We start from the raw sequence: 17,211 nt of genomic DNA on the forward strand, positions 1-17,211 counted from the left end.
CCCCCCTTCCTCCACCCCTCCACTGCTGTCCCTCCACCATCCCCACATTGAAGCCCTTTTTCGCCAATACCCGTGTTACACTTTTTATAATCAAGGACCTGGTTTGATCATTTAGCAGCAATGTCTTAATTTATCATCAGTGACAGAAATTCACATAATTATGTGTCCATTGACATTGTTGAGAAGTCCAGACCCAGTACCCAGAAAACAGAAAGGCGTCATTAACGCTGATTTGTTCATTGACTGGTGAGTTTTATTATTTAGTTGCTATATGACTTTCAGGCAATGGTGAATGAAATGGAGAATTATGATCAGATGCTAAATCATGTGCTATCATTGGATATTCCATTTAAACTGGGAAAGGTAGTACACTTCAGATAGTTATTTATGATTGATTTTGAAAAAGGACTAATCCAATTTTTACGTTTCACAGTGTACTTCAATTGATGTGGAAAGTTACATTTGCAGAAGTCAAACACTTATATTACCCCTAGAAGATATATAAATAAGCAGGGCTTAGTTTGGGTATTGAAGGTTAAATATTGAAGCATAAATTTGAGTGCACTCCAAAACTCAGATTTATAGTTTCAAATTTTGTTAAAAAGTACAGTATTACAAATTTGCTCATCCATTTTCTATATGAGCACTTCAGTTCAGTTTACAAAAGAGTGGACAGTGATTTTTGTTTATACAGTTGCACTAATTCATGGATGAGGAGCTTGCACATTTTCAAGTTGATACTAGATTATGCTAGAATATGCTGGTTAAGTTTTTCTTCTATTAGATTATTTACTGCACTGCTAAGTCAAACCTTCTAAAATATAACTCGTCTTCAACAAGTAAGATTTCAATAATTTAGGTTTCTGTTTTCTATTCCTCTGAATATATTTTCTGCATATTTTATATAATCTTTGCAAATAAGTCAACAAGTACCAAAGAACTGGAATATGAATACCCATACTGTTGCCAAGAATATATAATCAAAATCTAACGATATAAAGAAAATCAAGATATTTTAGAAGCAGCAGTATAAGGTGTAAACGGTAACTCTAATATGAGAAGCTAACTTTCCAGAGGAATATTTTTGTGCTAACTACACCAAATCACATGGAACAACATGTCATGTATTTTAAAGCAATGTACCAAACAGAAAGATTGTACTACCAATATCACACAGTAAAAAGATTCCCAAAGTATAAAAGAGGAGCATGCAAAGATTTAGCATGCATTAGCAAAAAATACGTCCATTGAAATCTGAAGTAAAGTGCAGCCTCTTTTGTTGCCTGCTTACCTGCTGCGCTCCAGTCTCCGATATATGTTTACATTTGTAAATATTAAGATGAAACCGAGGGGCCAGTGATGCTGCAAGCTGCATTAACATCACCTACTTATTATTGTTTCTTCTACAGTCAATCCCAAAACAAGATAACTATGTCTTAATGTGCACCTTATCTATCATTAACTAATGCTCCACTTCATCATTCAGAAATTTAAAACTGAGAAAAACTTTGGTAGATACAATCATTACAGAAAACCTCAATTTTTATTCTAATATGAACCGCAACCATAACCTGTTAGCAAGGCATGTCAATTGAAAATTTATACTAACAATCCAGCCTAAGTAATGGCACATGCTAAAATAAGTTCTTAAATGGGTAGGTTGGAAAATGTTTTCCTTCTCAGTGTAAGGCAAGAGCAACAGAATATGTATAAACAAAAACTGGAAACACGACCATTTGCTCTACAAACATATATAGTACATTAAACAATGAATATCTATAATAGATACAATGAGAAGTCACAAAGATGAAGTTGGAAGACTTTTGGAGAATAGCTAGTGCAATTCAAGATAACTACATTTTTAGGCAGCAAATAAGGATAAATATGGTGAAATAAAAGAGATGCCCCATGGCCATGGCATGTAAAACCAAGGTCATTTAGATAAGGTCATAAGAAAGAGGAGAGGGGGGAGAGGCCACTGAACTGGAATGTTTCTAGCATAAAACTGTATAGAAGTTTTTGTATTATTTAATATAGTGAACAAAATGCAGTTTACAAAGAAGAATGGAACACTAAAAAAGATATTGCAGCCAGAGGAGCAGAGGGATTGTCTAAGAAAGGGAAAGTGTATTCTCAAACAAGAATATAAGAAATTAAACAAAGGGCAGAGATTTTACAACTGTAGCTCATAGCTGAGAAATTCTTACAAAAATAAGGTATGATTGGTTTCTAGAAATTAAAACAGTGATATTAATGTTACCCTAACAATCAAACAATTGAATGTAGATTCATCATAAGTCATAAATATCCTTTATTGAAATTGATAATTTCTATCATCTGGGAAAATTTTGCATCTAAATCAGGTTTCCAGTAACAAGGAACCATAAGACCATGTATTCCACAGAACATAATAATATTATTCCTGCCATACCTTATCCAGAAAAAATTGAAAATAAACAGGGGATAAGAGCCCTCCAAGAACAGGGACACTGCTAGACAAAATTGTACTGATACCATTTACATATCTGGAATTCAAAACCAAAGTTATGATTAGTAAGAAATAACTAACTTCACACTTCCATCTAGAAGTCAAGAATACAAGTTGTCTAAATGCTTGCTAGCATAAGAGACTTAAAGAAAAGCTAACTGGAACTACTTCCTATTATTACAGTTTAATCAGGCAAACAATCCATATCTAATAAGCTTTGCAGTAGCCCATGAGTAGACAGAAAAATTATCCTACCCTGATTGATCACCCACACTCTCAAGAGCTGCCCAAGGAACTCGTGTCATTGCAGCCAATTCAATTTCAAGTTTTGTTTCTAATCCATGCACTAATGTCATCAATGCTCTGGTTATGACTGCTGAGAACTCATCCTGTGAAATCGTACAGATGCATTAATTTACATGCTCTAATTATTCTGATACAACAAACATATGGATAATAATGTTTTTAAAAATTTGAGTACCTGCTCTTCTGACATATCCACCTTTTCTGCAAATTGAGCATCAATAATCTTTGAAATATTTTCAGCCAATTGTTCTGCCTGCAATTCAAAGAAAAAATAATCAGTGGCCTCCTTATGGCAAATTTTTATATCTCCAATGACTCTTGAGATCAGAGACTCATTGTCCATGTGTAATGCTGGAAAACAAAATCGAATGTAATGTCCCCACCATTAGGGTTACATTAGAATACATAATAATTGTAATACATTGACCTGATCACAATAAATCTAGCTAAGGTTTCCATATCCTTAAGAACACTTTATCATAAGCAATAAATGTTCTCCACTGGCATAACCTGGATCATGTATGACATTCCTCTAGAATGCCCTCCACCAAGAAAACTTGGATCAAATTATGACATCCATACGGAATGTCCTCCACCAAGTTTAGTTTGGATCGTATTATGGCATTCATTAAGAATGCCCTCCACCAAGTATAACTTGGATCATTATATTCATTCAATGTTTCATAAATCAATTATGATCTACAACAATATATTAATTATTTATTCAATGAATCATTTGTAATATAAAACAATATATAAATTATTTATTCTTATGAACTACACACACACACACACACACACAAACACATAAACATAATTAAACAAATATAATCAATAAACATACCTTTCTTACCTTCTTCTTTTCCAAGAGTCACAACCTCTCATAATATAAATCCTTTGAAAAGTCACAACACTTCATAGTTATAATCCTTTCGAAAAGTTACAACACTTCATAACTAAAATATTTTGGAAAAATCTCAACTTTATAATTGTTGGGTGGATATTTTGCAACTGATAGTTTTGGGTAAAAATCCAGTCGCAAAATAGGATGACCAGCCACAGTGTGTGAGATAGAGTCTCTCCTACTTTAAAGGGAAGGCTCCCCCTTCTCACCGTTCCTTGAATCAACTCAAGGTAAGCAAGAAGTCGAGAGATTTTGTGAAAAAGGTGTGACCAATATCCTTTCTTCTTAACTTTCAAGAAAGAATCTACATACTCATGGAGCGAGTAATGGGCAAGGTGAATCTCTAACTACACTTCTATCAAGAGCTGGAAACAATGATACCAATAAACCTTCACTAACTCAAAGGCTAGCTAAAAATGTACCAGTTTGGCTCTAAGTCCAATTGTATTTCCATATGAAAAAAACTTTACAATTAGGGCACAAAGACTCCTAAAAGTAAGAATACTACTATTTTGCGAATTAAGAAGAAAATATAAGCTACAGACAAAGCTTCTAGCTATACACTTTCACAATTGCTCCTGGTCAAAGCTCTGGCTTCAATTGTCTCTTAACTCTTTTCTATTTAATTTACGAGATACAACTATCAATAACACAAGATAACATAAATCAAAGACAACTTGCATGAATTATAGACAAAGCTTACAATTCACTCAAATAACAATCTCACTTAATCAAAGTTAAGTCTCAAATGCTCTTTTGTATTCACTTTCTCTCAAAATAGTGCTTACACAAACAAAGTTATGCTAGCACAATTTCTCCAGAGTTCTCTTGCATAAAAAATAATGATGATTTTATAATGAGGGGGCACTCCTTTATATAGGCACAGGAGTTGAGAAAAAGATGGAAGAAAATGTTGGAGCAACTAAACCAACTTTGACCTAGTCTAACTATAGAAAATAAAGGGTTACATGCAACTGCATGTGCAACTCGCATTACATCTTTTACATACACATGTACATGCAACTTGCATTACATGTAATTACACATCTTCATATAATGCATCCTCTTCAATTACAAACATGAAAGAAGAAGAAGAAGATGGAAGAGAGTTGGAACAATCCTGAAGGACCTTGTAGTTGACGATGCAATTCTAGATGATCACAGGATTGGAAGTTCCTGTACTTTGTACTGCTGCATTCACCTTGATAACCATGGTGTTGCGTCTTTTGATGAACTGTCCATTGTCATTTGAAAACTTGATGTGATCAAACTTTTCTCATTCAAATTGTCGTGAATTCTCCTTTGTAGATCAGCACAAACTGGAGTCTTTGACACTTTGAAAACCTTCTTGACAATGTTTGGATGTAAACTCGGAACAACTTTCCATCAGCACCTTTACCTCTTTTTTTTAATTTTCTTTTGAAGTGCTTGGCGAATGGGAATGCGTGCAAATGGAGATTGTTGATTTTCAAAAAGTGACTTGGGCTTTCACAATGTCATTGCATAGAAAATGGATTACATGTAAATGCAACATGCAACAAAGGATAAAGGATGAGATGGAAAGCATGGAAAGATGCGAAAACATGGGAAAGCATGTATTTTCTCATGGAGGCACAAATGCATATGGAGAGATGGAAATGGAAAATGGAGGTGACATAACGAGTTTTATAGTCACTTTTGGAGAAAAGGAGAAGTCAAAGTACACGGGAAGCGAGAGTGACATCTTTTTATCTTTTCAAAATGTGACTTTTGATCAAAATCAAACCTTTTGGATGCAATTACACGTAAGACATTTCGTGTAATCGTGTTGTGCGAATGGAAGTAAAAAGTGAGATGGGTGAAAACAAAAGCGGAAAATGGGATTACATGCATGTGTGGATGGCGAATGAGATGGAAAACATGAAATCGCATTTCGTTGAGTGAGAGATGAAGCGTCGTGACATTGAAATGGAATGTGAAAGATGATGATGCTTTCGCATGGAATGAAGCAAAAACGAAAAAACTTGTAACTTCTCCAAGTGAAGAAAAATTGACAAGCAAGCACAAAACACAAAATGCAAAAGAAACAACATACCTTCGAAAAATAACTCAAACATGCCAAGATGCAATGCACTTCAAAGCTCAAATTCGAAATTGGAACTTGGGAAAGAACAAAAAACATGAAATGAATGAAAACTTCATATTTAAAGGGAAAATGCGCTTTCCATGGCAAAGATCTTCACAAATGGCAACCATCTAATAATTTCATGCATAAAATTAGCAAAGATAAGCATGAATTAAATTACAAAAAGGAAGAAGTCTACTTACATGCCAAATATGAAGGAAAAAGATGCTCCAATGTTTGAAATATTCTTCAAAAATGGTGAGACCTTTCCCAATCTTGCGAATTCGAATGAGAGAAGGCAGCAACAAGGAGAATAAATTGCAAGATGCCCTAAAACCTCTCCAACTTCCAACGTTTTTGAAAATTCATGCTCTTTGAGACGTTTTTAAAAAAAACGAGTTTCTCCATGGATTGCAAGTAAAACATTTTGGTGTTTAAACACCAAAATATGAATCAAAATGCAATGTAATCAACCAATAAGGGCAAAACGATTCATCTCCATGCAAAAACGTTGGAGAAAAATGAAGATTTTTGGAGCTTTTCACAAAAACGTGCCCCTAGATTTGAACTCCCAAAAATGTTTTTCAGCTCATTAAACTCATTTTTGATGGAAGCAAAATGATCACCAAGAAAAAACACCTTGAATGCAAAAGATTTCATTCAAATCCATAAAGAAAATCTTGAGTTATGGCCAAAATCAGATTCTTCGGGAACAAGAACACATTTTCTTCTCAAAATCAGACATTTTAATGGCCATTACATATTTTAAAACATGTCTTCATGCAAAATCGGACCTTTTGGAGTCACATGTTTTAAAATATGCCTCTATGCAAAATCGCACTTTTTGGAGTGCATTACATGTTTTAAAACATGCTCATGGGCAAAATCGGACCTTTTGAGGTTATATGCATGTTTCAAAATGTGTCTCACCTTTTTTATGCTTAAGCACAAAAACTCTATTTTTCATGCCATTGCATCAAAAAGGTCCACATTCATGAGATTTTGACGTAATGGCATGAAAAGTATCCTCAAAAGTGAGTTTTATATGTAATGACATGAAAAGTATCCTCAAAAGTGAGTTTTATATGAAATGACATGAAAGGTTTCCACTTTTCAGGCCTTTTAGTCATGTATTTCACTTAAAATTATAAAAATGTCATCAAATGGGTCAAAAATAATATTCATTTATCATATTATTCAATATAATACATAAACATCATTTTTAAGTGACATTTAAATAAGTATTTGATTTTAAAACCAAAAATTTAAAATGTAACTATATAGTATATAGTTATATAATTACTTTAAGCGAAAAATTTAAAAGTTACTCAACTTAAAATTATAACATAAAGTGCACTATATTCACTTTAAGTTTAAAATTTAAAGATAAAGTAACTTTAAAACATAACAAAAAGTGAATATAATGTTATATTTTCAAAAAGTGTATGTCAAATTGAAAATATAACATCATTTTTTTAATTCGTGCTATTGCACTTAAAATGTCCACTTTTGAGACACTAAAACGGGCATAACTTTTGAATGACAACTCCGATTGACCTCTAGGTTAGACCAAATAGAAGGGGAAATCAAATGACATGACATGAGTAAAACCAAAGGACTAAAAACAAGCGAACGCGAACTCAAAAGAAAACAACAAACTGTGAAGGCTCTAAAAATCAAGCAAAGGCTCGACAGAAAGCAAAATGAAAAAGACTTGACGAAGGCCTTCAGTAAAAGGATTCATTATATCAATTGATACTGATTGGTTGATCAATACTAACCAATTAAATAACAAACTAAACTCAGAGAAATGTGAAACTAAGCTTGAAAAAGTTTCGTACTGTTACCTACATTTTGTGGTGACAAAATGTAAGGCAACAATAATCACAATATTTTTCAGGAGTCACAACTATTCATAATTATGACCCTTTCAAAGGTTCACATCCTTTCAATATCTTTGATACCTTTTCAAAAATTCACTTGCTTATTTTCTTCATATTACTTTCCTCTTCCATTTTTCCTTTTTGATCTCCTCTCTTCTCCTCTTCCTTTTTCTTCTTTCTAAAATAAACTCTCCTCCTTTTTATATCTTAATTTGAAGGAGTCATGTCTATTTGTTAAACCTCTCTTGACTTTTCATTAGATTTAGTCAATTTATATTATTCTATGTTATATTATTTATTTACTTACTTATTTGTGTTTATTATTATTTATTATGAAATTCTATTTAGAAAGTTAACATACTTTCTACAATATTGTCTCTTGTATTTAATTTTATTTCTTTATTTACTCGTTGAAATTTTATTATTGTTTTTAATTATTTAAAATATCATACTAAATATTATTTTATTGATAATATAGATTAAATAATTATTAATTCCTAGTTTCATATTTTAGCATTAGTTTTAATATAACTTTATTATCATTATTTATTTAATAACATTGTGTTATCTAATTATTATTAAAATTCTATCTTTAAATGGGGATATGACATCGAATGATATTCAAATCAATCCATGCCATTAAGACAACTTAACTCCTAGTATTAGCATTATTCAATCCATGTCTTCTGCTGATTTTACCATTTTGATAGAAACACAAAATAAGAAAAGTAAATAAGACCCTCTGCTTGTGAACTTAATGCTATCAATAAGTTGCAATATTGATGATTATGGACACTCACAAAAAGTTACTATTATAAAAATTTATAATTTCTTAAAAACTTGGTACATCTATACCTCATAATACTATTTGGTTCAATAAATAACCATCTAGTGAATCAAGAGTCTTGTACTAGAGTTTCCATTCTTTACGCCTAGTAGAGTTACCAAGCGGGAATTTTCTAGTCTTGAAACAATTAGTTTTAGCATAGTTTGCAACTCCGAGTGCTCCCCAAGTTGCTGAGTACTCTCCATTTTTTTTTGCTAGGCGAGTACTCTCAAGTCTAACTCCCATGTTTTTATAGACAAAAAACAAGGGGTAAAAATGTTGATGCAGGTAAAATGCTGGTTAAAAATGTGTTTTTCTCATTCTGTTTTTGCTACAAAACCATGATTTTCTCTTTCAAGAGTCAATTTTCAATTTAATACATTTTGTAATTGAATTTTACAAAAAAGATGTTACTTTAGGAGAATTTAATATTTAGTTATTTCTAAGTTGTCGAGTTTTTGTCGAGTTTTCACCGGGTTTTTGCTGAGTTAAAAATTTTGGGCTTGCCGAGTACTCTCCGAGTCCGAGTTTGCAAACTATGGGTTTTATTTGCTTTGTTGTTATTACTACTATTTCATAATCTTACTATATAAATATTAATATATATTTTATAAAAAATATACTAATATAGATAATCTAGGGTTTTTTTTAATCTTGATGTTCATTGTCGCATCCTTTGACCACCACTCATCCTCTTCTCCTATGCAGCATTCGACACATCTATCCGTTGATGATTGTGATGGCTTTTCCTATAGCTCCTTAAGATCTAGCATGGGGGGGGATTCTTCTGACAAGAATGGTGAGGGCTTCATTTTCATGCATCCAATGGCAATGTGCCCCAATTCTACCAGAGTTCCTTCAACCTCCTCTCCTACAGCGCATTTCACTTGCTCTCCTATTGCATAAATTATCCTCTCCAAGCCTTTGGTGACATTTGTTTCGAAAATGACTTAGCACAAAAAGTGTTTGTGTGCCCCTATGCAAATCAGCTTCAAGCCCCTCCCTACTTCCTTTCCTCACTACGAGGGGTAACATTGTTGGTTTTGGTTACTCCAAACATCATTTAAGCCCTATGGCTAACTCTTTTGGAGAGGTAGAGATTAAGGCTGTAAATGTTTTCTCCTTCAAGAAAGTGGTTGTCAAGAAGGTCACCGAGAAGGGGAAAAAACCTTTGGCCTAGGATGCTAGGCCAAACAAGGGTGGCTTGGCCACTGAGGTGATGGTATTCATTAAAATTGTCCCAAGAACCCTCATAAGAATGGCCCCTTCATCACCTATATTATGTTTCCTTGAGGTTCAGTAGAACGACATCTTTGAAGGTAAGCAATTCTACATTTTTGGCTACAATTACTAGAGCTACACAATTGGATCACATTTACATGACAACCTATCTCAAAGCTAATGTTGAAAAATCCTTATGCAAAAAGGGGCATTTATTATGGTATATGATTGAAAACAAGACAACGATGCCACTCTAAATAAATTATTACATATACTGTCATATGAAATTGATAAAATAGATTTTCCCGAAATCACAATACATTAATTATTATTCCAATTGCATTTATTTGGATTCCCATCCAAGCAAGGGCCACCAATGAAAGTTGTTTCCACTCCTCCCACATTTCCAATCCATTTGTCCAAGCTGATTGAAATCAGGCAGTGAGACCTTGACCTAGTAAATAAAGAATGAGCTATGGGGCAGGGAGAAAAGCAATCTCCTAATTTTAATCCAAGAAAATAACATGAAGATCAATAATTCATGAAGTTGATGCTCCTTATGTTGATTCAATGTTCCCCAATATCTACAACATTCAAACCATTTAGATAGACTTCATGAATTAAACATAGGCCTAAAAAGTTACTTTTCGAACATAGTCCCAAACCCTACTTTTCACTCTATTGGGGGGGTTGCAGACAACCAGTATTGCCCTATATTCCTGTCTAAGTTTTGATTTCTGAGTGTATATGGTTTCCTCGTTTGTACTTAACTGACTTCTGCAGATTGCAAAACATGTACAAGTGCATGAGATCTCAAAGTTAAATAAACTATTCATTGAGCCATCATATTTCTCATACTGTGCAATTCTCCCTGTCAATTTTTTTCCATTCCATTCTAGAAACAAAATTTACAAATATACATGCAATGCTGATAATATATATCTGAATTTTTTTATGAAGAACCCGTAAAATGATCGTGTGCTGGAAATTACATTCCAAATTATAACACTGTCCATTGGAAATGATGGCAATTTGTTTCAGAGGCTCATAAACATTGAACGAAGGCACCAAACAACAGAATGTGCCTCTAGGATGTCAAATGCTCACCCTAGCAAGCGAAACAAAGCCTGTAATCTACGAATGTCGTTATCCTATTATTGCTTCAACAGCCTATAATTCCCAACACAACACTTCAATAAACTATAATCTGCAGTTATTAACCACACCCCTGACTTTACAAATTGTTTCTGAAACAAAATCCTGAAACTTCCTCACAATTCAATCACATATTAAGCACATTCCTAATTCTTGAATGAAACTATCACTGGCACAATTAACTGACAGAGATCAACCGTTTCAAAGTGCAAATTCTTGATAGAATTCATAATTCTACGAGATCAAAATATCTGAAAACCCTTGGCTCTCAACTCTTCACAAGTTCACAAAAGAAAATGCTCAACAAAATCAATTTTGATTTCTCTCCTAAGCTCTTTTATAATATTTCATCATGAATATTCACCAGGAAGCCTCTTCAATGATTTTGGTATTTTCTTTAACAATAATGAGTTGATTTTATATTATATCATTTATAAAGCATACTTTTTCGATGAATATTAGTTACTCATCACCCTCAAAATGGCCCCACTTTATTATAAAGTCAATTTATAACTTGAAAAAATAACTTAAGTTTTAAATAATTAAACAACATTTAAGGCACAATCGATAATATACGTCTCTCATCCTAATGATGGATAATAGAGTGTGATCTGAAATGTTGATGCTAAAAAACTTACACAACCGATACTCTCATCCTAATGATGGATCACAAATTGTGATCCGAAACATTGATGCTAAAAAAACTTACACAATCGAATCCAGAAACAAATTCACTCATTTCAAGTGCATTGTGGAAATCTGATAATGTTAATCATTGAAGACAACTAAAATATTAATATCTCATTAAATACTCATTATTTTGATGAGTCGTCCGACCTAGGGAGTCAACCATTGCATTCACTACGCATTCATTTGCCTTACAAAAAATAGTAAGTGTCCATCTCTATCAACCAGAGTAACATGGCGATTTCATGATCTGACTTAAGGCATGAAATTCATGGTGTGTCGGTGAATCAGCTTGCCAATTTTTGTGCCAAAAATCACCTGAATTGGTGGTATTCGCCAAAAATCGGCAAAATCAGCCCCAAAAATTGGCAAGTCAGTATAAAAACACCAAAAGTCACCAATTTTAAAATCTTTGAATTTTGAGGCTTTTTTGACCTTGCTGATTTGTAGTTGTTTCATAGGCAATTCACAATTCGAGTAGACCTTGCCAATTCCACTATATATATATATATATATATATATATATATATATATATATATATATATATATATATATATATATATATATATATATATATATATATATATATATATATATATATATATATATTGGTTCTTTGCTATCAACCCTTGACCTGCTATAAATAGTAAGTAAATGAAACTAAGCCCAACTAAAGTTCAATCCGAGCCAAGCAAAGACCAAACTGGAACATACTAAATTTTGAAGAGCAACCGAACCTCCATTAAACAAGCCTCTACTTCAGAAGACCCTCTATCCACAATAATTAACCTATGAGGGTCACAATAATAGACTAGTCCCTCAAACTCTGATGTCCATGAAATGAGGATATGACAATCTGTCGTCCCAAAAATTGCTTGTCCTAAAGCAATCACGACTGCAAAGAAACTCCACTGCACAAAAAGTCCAAAGGAAGACTGAAAAACATCCCACATAACAACACCATTGTTGAAACATCAACATAAGCACATTGGTACCAAAATGAACAACAAACCCACTCTCCCATCCCTACGCCATGGAACTGTACATATAAAACTAATAATGTACATGAGAATCATAAACGAGTTGCAAATAAACCATGCTTCGTGCACATTTCAATACTCCCCAATGAATCCAAACTAGAAGCCCAATGCACCAAAGTATCCCACTGCACACTGAAGCATGACCAACCAAATATACCTGGATACCATATCAAAAAGAGAAGCTTGCTAAGAAGAACAATCTCATACTTCTGTTGCGCTTATTTGACCACATCACCGCGCTACAAATGGTCAAGCAATCCAACAAGACCAATCCAGCTTGTAGTGCTTAACCTGCCAGCACCTAAATCCCAAAATAAAAGAAACTCACATCCATCCATCATAAGGAGGTAAGAACATGAAGCTCACATCCATTAATCCTATACTGATGAAGTCAATCCAAAAATCAATGCACAAACATGCTTTGCTTCAGACCATAAGCTGAATCATGAACCTTCTAACTCCCACAAATATTTTGATAAAGGATGACTTTCTTGATGTAAAGTTACTTGGCAGACTCCTGCAATATTCACTTAATAATTTGTGTACCTACACTGTATCAACTACAATGAAATAAAATTATTCCGATACAAGCTTTCCTGCCCTTTCAGTAGAGTGCTTGATGTCATGGCATTAAAAATATTGAAGGATTCACCTCTACCTCTTTCCTTCTATGAATCTAAATGAAGGTGAACTAGATTTTCTATCAAATTCAGAGCTTCCTCTCTTTTTTTGGAGAAATTATGAGACTAATAGAAGTGTATATCTTCCACAAAATATTCTGATCAAAATTATCTAGAATTTCTTATTCAAACAGTTTTCTTACCAAGTCAAGCTAAAACGATGTTTTTCCATTTCATATTCAACACCAAGACAATGAATTGAAGGAAAATTTATAAGTTTGTATTTAGTTTTACCTCTATTCCAGTACATTTGACTTGTGTCCAATATGTGCCATGTGTAAACATCCAAAACTGATGGTCACATATCAATAATTTATCGCATGTGAAGTTTATTGAGTCTGAGCATGGATGCGGAGACTTCATGATTTGGCATTGAAGAATCACACCAAACAGCTACATGGTAGGAGGTTTGTCTTTTTGTCATAGAACTGGCTAGCAGGCAAATAGCCACCTGATAAGCAATATTTCTTATTAAACTTAATCAATTTGTAAGAAGGCATAAGAGATTTTGAATGACTAATTAAATATTGTGTTTATCCGTAATGTTAAAGAAGAGAAGCCATGACCCACTGGTAGCATTCTTCGACTTGCTTTCCCTTGCTGTCACTATTCACACATGGGAAGAGCTGGCTTTGATCCACTTTCGATTGGACAACTTCTGACTTACTACATATGCCTCTAACCAATAGGCGTGTATGCTTGATACAAGTTGCTCCACAAAACATATACTAAATTGTTGTTATCTGATAAAAGCTCACTCCTCAAGACTAGGATTGTGTCTAATCTTGTGCTCAGAGGTTGCATCTCCAAGCTTGCAGTCATAGACCGTCAATGGTCTTTCATTTCCAAATTTCTTTTCCCAAATACAACTAGACCATTGCACCTGTTGAACACCCACAACAATAATCTTGGTTGGAGTTTTCTCAAAGTATTGACACAATTGGAGTTTTCTCATCTCACAACATTCCTGATTACTCCCATACCATCTGCAAATACTCAAACACTTGTAGCGTACCCTCTAGAGCATATACTTTCAATATTGAAGATGGACGAAAGTTCAAACGATATTCTATGTGCTCAGTCGTCGAGCAAGTAACAAAATACAAACTTCAATTACATGTCGATTTGTGCACAAATTCCTTTCGTTTGCATTACATAATAACCATTGAATATTCTCTGCAACTCCAACTGCTTTTCTAGACTTGTCGAATGCTCAATGATTACCAATCCTCAACATAATACCAACTTTGTAACCATCCACCAATACGAGTCATTGAATTCTACATTATTATTGGCAAGGCTATAGGAAATAACCAATATTTTGAATTGCAGGCCAATTATTAGCCTTGAGCAAGTAAAAAAGATGTTGCTAGAAGGCCACAACTTTTCCCAAGATGCAATAATTTCACCAAATCGAGTAATTTAAAATTTAAAATATTCTTCCATAGTATGTGATAATTTCACCAAATACAGAAACGTCTCCACTCTTATTTCTAGTGGCGTCCATTACTACCGATTAGTATTAAAATCAACGCTAAAGAATTGTTTATATCTCCATATACGTATTCCTCTACCAATTATTAATGTCTAACCATTAATCCTTTGAACCATCTCAACAAGACAAACTTTTTTTCTAATCTCGCAAGCATTACACCCTAGTCAGAACACTTTCCATACCAACTTAAATTATATCCACTGCAAAATACAATCATGTAACTGCAATTGTAGTTTTCCATAGCCAAAGCAAGCTCGCGAGAGGGAATACTATGTAAAGATCCCTCTATAATTATATTGGGTTTGATATATTAATAGCACCAAGTAATATGCATAGTCACAAATTAATCTACAACAATTTATTTCCATTATCTCAATTGTACATACTCTACAACACCCAACACTTGCCCAGAAGATGGAAAATCACGCTTGCACAGGAGGAGAATCGATACACAATCAAAATTGTATATTTTACCTTCAACACCTTACACAATAATAGTGTATATTGATTGAATCCCTTATTCGGCCCTACTTCAAAAGAATACGATCTTGGTGTCGACACACATCACTTGGTATTCTGTGGATTTTGCCAAAATGGGTCTTCTCATTACTATTTCACCGTGTGAGGTAGCCTTTCGATAAAGATTTTATTAACTTTGTTAACACTATTTGGCCCCCACTCTCAGTGGCTATAATCTCCAAACCTTATGACATGTTAATTCTTGCTCCACGACATTAGTCAATGCAAAAGTAAATACTAAATTTCAGCATAACAAATATATTAAGTTGGATGACTAAATTATATTCCAATTTCGGCAAAAACATCTTTGTTATATTCTAGCTACAACATTTTCTTTTTCTGTCATATTTGATCTTGCACATAGTATTTATTACTTCAGAATAATCTTGTTTTGCAAATATTTGTTTTTGCACAACCCTCATAGGATGGCAAGATTGATGCTTTGATACCACTGTAATATCCCAAATGGATATTCTTCCAATTTTTCTCATAAATAAATTTCAGCACATAAACACATAAATTATGCAATATAACCCAACAATATAAACCAACTAATGAACCAATATACTCATTAAAAGACTCCGTTTTACCACTTCAGATTTGCTACTGTATTATAAACCAGCAATATAATAACATGCATAAAATCCAATCTTACAAACAGCAATAACAGTCAGATTGGAAACAGATAAAAAAGACCTCTAAGCTTAGCATGAACTTTGTTTTGAATCCACTGCAGTGATGAACTGGGGCTGCGTCCAATCCATTAGAGATGGCTTGAAGCTTTACATCCTCGGGTCTGAAATCAAAGATGCAAGCTCTCCCAAAGTTTCTCCAAAAGAAATTTAAATTCTCCGAACAAACAATAATCCTAGCATGTGTAAAATGAACTCCTCCATCTTTTAAGGACCCAACCCGTGACTCTTGAGCTTCCATAATCCTGACCTTGTCCTTTTGCAATTCATCTCTTATTAACCACTTCTTTAATATTAAATTGACTTTAATAATTCTGCATTAAGTCCTCAATAGTCAACATTAATATAAATTGGGTTGGCCTGTTAATCTTTATAATGTCCCATAAAAAGGGGGCATTATAGAGCTCCAAGCAAGTGCTTGAATGCTTATGCATTTCCAAAACTTCTATTTTATACTCAAGCCTTTAACAAGGCACTTATTACTGCAGTGGTGAGATATTTGTGGGTACCATCCCCATCGGCTTTTTTCACTTATATGGGTTTTCCTCGAAAATGAATTATGGTGTTAAGAGTTCTTTGATTGGTGTTGTGTTATGTTTTAATTTACTTTTCATATCCTTTGTATGATACTAGTGCAATCAGTTTGAAATTACTAAAAATGCTAGAATGACAACAATGTTAATATTGAGGATTGCATGGAAAATGTGAGCTCCAATACCTCTGACTTTTATAACATCATTTGCAGTGTGGAGCCTATGCAAGAGATGGCAACTTTTCTATATGTAGGTGATGGATGCATAAAGTTCCCTTGTGTTGACACTTAGGATTCAGGTGTTAGAAGTGAGTTAAATTATGTAGATTTGTGCCATAATGATTCTGATTTTTATGAAAGTAGTAAGCCATACTTGTAGCAACATGAGATAGAAGAGATTTTAAAGGTGAATGATGTTGGTACATGTGATTTGGGAACTACTAATGTTATTCATGAGGATAACTCATGTTGCAATGAGTCTAATTTGTCTAATCAGACTTGCGCAAATACTTTAGAGGACTCCTTAGTTGATGATAGGTCATAGGATCGTAACTCATAAGAACTTGCAATTGCATGGGGAGTGGAAGCATGGGCGGGTTCACATAGCAGCAGCTTCTATTCATTCAAATGAGACATTTCTTGAGATACCCAGTAGCAATATCTCGGTTATTGATATGT

The 17,211-nt window shown here is 33.7% G+C and overlaps 1 protein-coding gene across 6 annotated transcripts in view; it reads right to left on the reverse strand.

Moving 5' to 3' along the window:
* Nucleotides 1-17,211, reverse strand: part of HIT1 (Membrane trafficking VPS53 family protein) — a 262,895-nt gene that overhangs the window by 30,535 nt on the left and 215,149 nt on the right. For all 6 annotated transcript variants that reach the window (XM_089821981.1, XM_089821985.1, XM_089821986.1 and 3 more), the window contains exons 19-22: nt 2,970-3,047; nt 2,744-2,877; nt 2,432-2,525; nt 1,292-1,369 (exon numbers count right to left, since the gene is read on the reverse strand). In XM_089821981.1, the coding sequence (XP_089678107.1) occupies nt 1,292-1,369; nt 2,432-2,525; nt 2,744-2,877; nt 2,970-3,047 (384 nt within the window). The remainder of the gene's footprint in view (nt 1-1,291; nt 1,370-2,431; nt 2,526-2,743; nt 2,878-2,969; nt 3,048-17,211) is intronic.

This window comes from Cupressus sempervirens, chromosome 3 (assembly GCF_028749045.1).
Source record: "Cupressus sempervirens isolate cs-2001-9-10 chromosome 3, ASM2874904v1, whole genome shotgun sequence".
Taxonomy (NCBI): Eukaryota; Viridiplantae; Streptophyta; class Pinopsida; order Cupressales; family Cupressaceae; genus Cupressus; species Cupressus sempervirens.